Source organism: Oncorhynchus kisutch, unplaced genomic scaffold, assembly GCF_002021735.2.
Source record: "Oncorhynchus kisutch isolate 150728-3 unplaced genomic scaffold, Okis_V2 scaffold2886, whole genome shotgun sequence".
Classification (NCBI taxonomy): domain Eukaryota; kingdom Metazoa; phylum Chordata; class Actinopteri; order Salmoniformes; family Salmonidae; genus Oncorhynchus; species Oncorhynchus kisutch.
The window spans coordinates 1-7,500 of record NW_022264831.1 but is presented as its reverse complement, the minus strand read 5'-3'; the positions used below and the strand labels follow the sequence as shown (position 1 = coordinate 7,500).

Sequence of the window (7,500 nt, the reverse complement as noted above, 5' to 3'; positions counted from 1 at the left end):
CTTTTACCCCTTTTCGCTCCCTATTTTTCTGTCCTCTCTACTATTCTCCTCTCCCTCTCTGTCTCCTTCTCTCAGGGTAGTTCGGTCAGTCAGAGGTCTGGTTGTCATTAGCTTCCTGTTACTGACTTAAAGAAAAACAGCCCAGAGAGAGAGAGGGAGAGAGGGGCCCTTCTTGAACCCTTCTCCAGAAACCTGTCTTGTAAACATGCCATGAGCATGAGATAATATACGTCATAACCTGTCATAACCTGTCATACCAACTGCTCCCAGCCGCCCTCCCATCTAAACCTTGAACTCTAACAGCAGTAACTGCAGGAGTTTTATCAACACTCTTTCACAGGTAACATAACACCACAACTTACTTTATGGCTCATTTTATAGAGCATGGCGTTTATAGGATAGTGGGGCGATTCAAAGCTACTTTACTGTTTACCTCAGATGGAGTCGTTACTGTTATGAACTGGGTCCATGTCTTTAATGAGGGTATAAAAGGCTCTGAGTGCTGCTAAATACAGAACTACCAAGCCGTCTAATAGAAGTAATAAAATGCATCCAGGAAGGAACAGGACTTCTGCTGCTTTTCACTTTTACTGTAGCCTGGTTCCAGATCTGTTTGTACTGTCTCGCAATGGTCATTGTCATGCCAAACAGCACAAACTGATCTGGGACCAGGCTAGTTTTAGAGAGGCCGTCTACCAACAACTCTCAGAGGACTCCTTGAAAGTGCATCTGCATTCGTAGAGGTGCGTAGGAAACCGAGCCATTGTTTGAGTGAGGTTATAAATGGCTGTGTTTTGGGGCACAGAGTAAATGCTAATAACCCAACCCACAATGCTTTCTGCTGTTCTGCCTCCTGGGTTCAGCAAACCATCTGTGTCAACTTCTGCTCTTGGTTTTGAGTGATATCCAGGAAATAGGTACTTACAGTACAACAGCCATAGGATGTACATCCCTATGGTACACTATTACATTGGCTACGGAGCTATTGACTTACACCACTAAAGCCTCTTCTAATTGGCTACGGAGCTATTGACTAGGGAATTACACCACTAAAGCCTCTTCTAATTGGCCAAGGAGCTATTGACTAGGGAATTACACCACTAAAGCCTCTTCTAATTGGCTACGGAGCTATTGACTAGGGAATTACACCACTAAAGCCTCTTCTAATTGGCTACGGAGCTATTGACTAGGGAATTACACCACTAAAGCCTCTTCTAATTGGCTACGGAGCTATTGACTAGGGAATTACACCACTAAAGCCTCTTCTAATTGGCTACGGAGCTATTGACTAGGGAATTACACCACTAAAGCCTCTTCTAATTGGCTACGGAGCTATTGACTAGGGAATTACACCACTAAAGCCTCTTCTAATTGGCTACGGAGCTATTGCCTAGGGAACTACACCAGTAAAGCCTATTCTAATTGGCTACAGAGCTATTGACTAGGGAATGACACCACTAAAGCCTCTTCTAATTGGCTACGGAGCTATTGCCTTGGGAACTACACCAGTAAAGCCTATTCTAATTGGCTACAGAGCTATTGACTAGGGAATGACACCACTAAAGCCTCTTCTAATTGGCTACGGAGCTATTGCCTAGGGAACTACACCAGTAAAGCCTATTCTAATTGGCTACAACGCTATCTAGTCATGGCCTAATACACCAGCTGGTCTCTCCTCTATCTCCAGTTTAGCCCCAGTCCCTGTGGACTGAGGACAGAATTAGCAGTAATAGGAGAGATATGGTCGTCCATCTGGCAACCAATTCAACCATCACCATCCAAACCACACATGTTGTTGTTGTTTTTCCTCTCTTTAGCTTTTAGTTGGGTTTTTCATTGGAGCTGTCAAACAAAACTGTTAATCACAGACTGCACCCATATTCCCTACATAGTACACTACTATGACATACTAGGACACACCTTATATTCCCTATATAGTGCACTACTTTTGGCACCCTATTCCCCATGTATTGCAATACTAGGACATATTCAAATCTTGACAATAATGAGGGGTTGTGTAAACGGTGGGAAACAGGCAGGGGTCAGGGGGTCAGGGTTTGACCTTTAACCTCTAGGTGAAAGATAGAATGCAACCTGCTCAACTGACAATGGGGGAGTAATGGTTCTAGAAGGTCTGGTTTAGAATGGGCTTCTAGTTTGAATGGGTTTTTACAAATGATTGTTTGGTTTATATTGTTCTGATACAGTCGGTGTTGTATTGATACAATGGAATTCAGTACTTTCAGGGTTTGGTGGTATCGGGTTAGGGTAAGCCCAGCTGGATGCAGAACTTTTTCAAACTGCATTCAGCAACAGTAGCGTATTGTGTTCAGGACGTGACAAACAACAACAGTTCAGCTAAAGCAAAGACCAACTGGCACCCAGACTAGTGATAAAACGTTTTAGGTAACAAAATCTATACAAATATTTACATGTTACAAGCTGCTCTGCAGCTTAAAGTAAATCTCTATAAAAACACATAACACTGAGTTATCAATATATATATCAATACAATCTTGCATTACTTACTCAACAATCTCTATATATTCATTTCATATGGCTGGCATTATCTCCTTTTTCACTTTTAAAGCCTTGAGGTCACCCTTAGCAACAGGTTCAATACAGGGTCCATTCAAGTCTAGTCCCAAAACCACCCTATGAGCAAAAGACATTGAAAAGAAGTTGAAATGTATTTTTGGTCAAAACAATATGTTGAAAAGACTGTTGAAAAGGGTTTAAAAAGTTCTGTAATTTCAACCAATTTTTCTCACTGGGACACTACACAACCCTACAACACTACACACAACTGCCCACAATCCTCCCCATTCAAAGTACCTGAGAGGAATACATCGTGAGGCAGAGGAAAACGGTGTGCGCAGGTCATTTGTATCATTGGCTTGCTTTAGGAGCAATGGAAGTACAAACAAAATCCAACCCAGAGTTTCCATTTGGTGAGCACTGAAAGCACCAAAAAGGAACAATCAAAAATCACCCCAGAGTTTCCATTTGGTGAGCACTGAAAGCACCCAAAAAGGAACAATCAAAATCAACCCAGAGTTTCCATTTGGTGAGAACTGAAGGCACTACAAAGGAACAACTAAAATTTCCATTTGGTGAGCACTGAAGGCACTGCAAATGGACAACCAAAATCAAACCAGATTACATTTGAATTTGGTGAGCACTGAAGGCAATATAGGCACAAGCAAAAATCAAAAATCCAACACTGGCGCAAGTTCCCCCTCTCTCTTTCTTTCCTCTTCTTCATCACTGAACTTTAGGCATGGATAAAACGACCAAATCCAACCCAGAGTTTCCTCCCCCTCCCCCTCCACTCTGATCACCTGAGACACTAGGCGCCACCAGGTATCCATTAAAGGTAATATAGACGTCCACGTCATCACTATAGACGCGTTCTCCCTCTCCCTCTTGAGAGCTGACCCCAGACCTCGTCGTTCAGCGCAGGTCCATCATCACACTCTGACTCTGCATGAATGGACCTCTCACTGGGCTGGGCGTACAGGATCACCTGCTCCTTATCGTTGTGCATCAGGTGGAGGTAGGTCTCCTTGAAGTTCCACGTGTGGATGTTCACGTTGAAGAAGTAGATACCTGGGACGAAGCAGTAGAATTTACCTTCAGAGAAAGGAGGAGAAAGTGATTGGTTAGTGTTAGAGTCAGGCGTTTTAATGCTGGGCTGGAACAAAAATACTGCAAAGAAGTGATTTTGAAGATGTTGATCCTGGGATGAAGCAGTAGAATTTACCTTGAGAGAAGAGAAAGTGTTAGAATCAGTTTTTTAAAATTATTATTAGTGCTGGGCTGGAACAAAAGCCTGCACCCTAGAGACATCGGAGTAGTAGTAGAGACGCACGGACGTAGAAGTATAATTTACCTTTGAACATGTGGGAAAAAGTGTGGGGGGCCTCCTGAGTGGGGCAGTGGTCTAAGGCACTGCATCACAGTGCTAGAGGCATCACTACAGATCCGGGTTCGATACCTGGCTGTGTTGCAGCGGCCGCGACCGGGAGACCCATGAGACGCCACACAATTGACCCAGAGTTGTCCCGGGTTAGGGGAGGGTTTTGCCGGCCGGGATTGTACTTCTCCCATCGCGCTCTAGCGACTCCTGTGGCGGGCCGCACGCTGACTTCGGTTGCCCGGTGTACAGTTTTTCCTCCGACACATTGGTTGCGGCGGGCTTCCGGGTTAAGCGAAGCAGAGTGTCAAGAAGCAGTGCGGCTTGTCAGGGCAGTGTTTCGGTGGACACATGGCTCTCGACCTTCGCCTCTCCCCGAGTCCGTACGGAGTTGCAGCGATGGGACAAGACTGTAACTACCAAATGGATATCACGAATTTGAAAGAAAAAGAGGTAAACAAATAAAGTTTAAAATAGTGTGTGTGTGTGTGTCCTTGTGGTTCTTCAATTACCTTTGAACATGTTGAAGTGCTCGTAGAGGTTGACCGAACACCGTGTCAAACACCAGGGCCTGGTAGTAGTCTATACTGTGGAGGGATTTACGTCTCCCTACAGAGAAGGAGGAGTGCTGTGGCTTACAGGCATCTCCCGGGGAGCCCGCCTGGCCCTTAGTCCCTTGAGGACCCATGGGACCCCGGTAACCTTGGGGACCTTCTTTACCATTTTTCCCTGGCATGCCTTTATCTCCTCTGTCACCTTTATCACCTGGGGAGGGAAAGAGAAAGAAACATATGTAGTCTAGATCTATCTGAGATAGCATGAGCAAGGAAATACCTCTCTTCTGGTGTGTGTGTGTGTGTGTGTGTGTGTGTGTGCTCCCTTATCCGAGGGCTTGGTGGATTTTCCACACCCATTGACCATATATGGACATCTCTGATGCTTTAACCACATGATCTAACAGGCCCCCTCTTGTCCAGGTCCTGTTTAAATGATCATCCTCTAGATACAGTCGCCTCTTAGCACTCATCCGAGGTCAGTATTCTTCCTGATGTCTACATAGTGATGGTCAGGGTTAGGATATTGTAAACTGATCCTAGATCTGTAGATAAGCCTTCAAGCCATGATTACTATCAGTAGGACAAGAAGTTGAAAAGCATCTGGACATTGTGCTTTATGATAACCAATACCACTTTTAGAGAGTCATTTCTACATATATTTAGACTTAGTTAGCGACTCCATATACAGTTGCAAGAAAAAGTATGCGAACCCTTTGGAATGACCTGGATTCTACATAAATTGGTCAAGAAATGTGATTTGATCTTCCTCTAAGTCACAACAATAGACAGTGTGCTGAAAACAAATAATACACAAATTATAGTGTTTGTCTTGTATATTGAATACATCATTTAAACATTCACAGTGTAGGTTGGGAAAAGTATGTGAAACCCTAAGCTAATGAGTTATCCAAAAACGAATTGGAGTCAGGACTCTGATAACCTGGAGTCCAATCAATGAGATGAGATTGGAGACGTTGGTTAGAGCTGCCCTGCAATATAAATGCTATTCATGCTATTCCCATGAAGCATTGCCTGATGTGAACCATGCCTCGAACAAAAGATCTCAGAGGACCTAAGATAAAGAATTGCTGACTTGCCTAAAGCTGGAAAGGGTTACAAAAGTATCTCTAAAGCCTCTGATGTTCATCGTCCACGGTAAGGCAAATGATCTATTAATGGAGAAAGTTCAGCACTGTTGCTACTCTCCCTAGGAGTGGCCGTCCTGCAGGTTAAGAAGTATCCTAGAGTGTCAGCTAAAGACTTACAGAAATCTCTGGAACATGCGAACATCTCTGTTGACAAGTTTACGATATGTAAAACATAAACAAGAATGGTTTCATGGGAGGACACCACGGAAGAAGCCACTGCTGTCCAAAAAAAACATTGCTGCATGTCTGAAGTTTGCAAAAGAGCATCTGGATGTCCACAGCACTGGCAAAATATTCTGTGGACAGATTAAACTAAAGTTGAGTTGTTTGGAAGGAAAAGAACACACAACACTATGTGTGGAGAAAAAAAGGCACAGCACACCATAACCTCATCCCAACTGTAAAGTATGGTGGAGGGAGCATCATGGTTTGGGGCTGCTTTACTGCCTCAGGGTTTGGACAGCTTGCTATCATCGACGGAAAAAGGAATTCCCATCAAGACATTTGCAGGAGAATGTAAGGCTATCTGTCCTCCAATTGAAGCTCAACAGAAGTTGGGTGATGCAACAGGACAACGACCCAAAAAACAGAAGTGGCTTCAACAGAAGAAAATACTCCTGGAATGGCCCAGTCAGAGCAAAAAAGTATTTAGTCAGCCACCAATTGTGCAAGTTCTCCCACTTAAAAAGATGAGAGAGGCCTGTAATTTTCATCATAGGTACACTTCAACTATGACAGACAAAATGAGAAAAAAAATCCAGAAAATCACATTGTAGGATTTTTTATGAATTTATTTGCAAATTATGGTGGAAAATAAGTATTTGGTTAATAACAAAAGTTTATCTCAATACTTTGTTAAATACCATTTGTTGGCAATGACAGAGGTCAAACGTTTTCTGTAAGTCTTCACAGGTTTTCACACACTGTTGCTGGTATTTTGGCCCATTCCTCCATGCAGATCTCCTCTAGAGCAGTGATGTTTGGGGCTGTTGCTGGGCAACACAGACTTTCAACTCCCTCCAAAGATTTTCTATGTGGTTGAGATCTGGAGACTGGCTAGGCCACTCCAGGACCTTGAAATGCTTCTTACGAAGCCACTCCTTCGTTGCCCGGGCGGTGTGTTTGGGATCATTGTCATGCTGAAAGACCCAGCCACGTTTCATCTTCAATGCCCTTGCTGATGGAAGGAGGTTACTCAAAATCTCACGATACATGGCCCCATTCATTCTTTCCTTTACACGGATCAGTCGTCCTGGTCCTTTGCAGAAGAAAAAACAGCCCCAAAGCATGATGTTTCCACCCCCATGCTTCACAGTAGGTATGGTGTTCTTTGGATGCAACTCAGCATTCTTTGTCCTCCAAACACAACGAGTTGAGGTTATACCAAAAAGTTATATTTTGGTTTCATCTGACCATATGACATTCTCCCAATCTTCTTCTGGATCATCCAAATGCTCTCTAGCAAACTTCAGGGCCTGGACATGTACTGGCTTAAGCAGGGGGACACGTCTGGCACTGCAGGATTTGAGTCCCTGGCGGCGTGGTGTGTTACTGATGGTAGACTTTGTTACTTTGGTCCCAGCTCTCTGCAGGTCATTCACTAGGTCCCCCCGTGTGGTTCTGGGATTTTTGCTCACCGTTCTTGTGATCATTTTGACCCCACGGGGTGAGATCTTGCGTGGAGCCCCAGATCGAGGGAGATTATCAGTGGCTTTGTATGTCTTCCATTTCCTAATATTGCTCCCACAGTTGATTTCTTCAAACCAAGCTGCTTACCTATTGCAGATTAAGTCTTCCCAGCTGGTGCAGGTCTACAATTTGTTTCTGGTGTCCTTTGACAGCTCTTTGGTCTTGACCATAGTGGAGTTTGAAGTGACTG

The 7,500-nt window shown here is 44.0% G+C and overlaps 1 protein-coding gene across 1 annotated transcript; it reads right to left on the bottom strand.

Annotated features, from left to right (window-relative positions):
• Positions 1-3,264: 3,264 nt before the first annotated feature.
• Positions 3,265-4,681, bottom strand: LOC109878998 (complement C1q tumor necrosis factor-related protein 1; the record flags this gene model as incomplete). Its single annotated transcript, XM_031819931.1, is given in 4 exon segments — positions 3,265-3,489; positions 3,491-3,633; positions 4,429-4,462; positions 4,464-4,681. Coding segments are annotated over 4 exon segments (620 nt in total), but the record flags the coding sequence as incomplete, so codon positions are not given.
• Between the last annotated feature and the right edge of the window lie 2,819 nt (positions 4,682-7,500).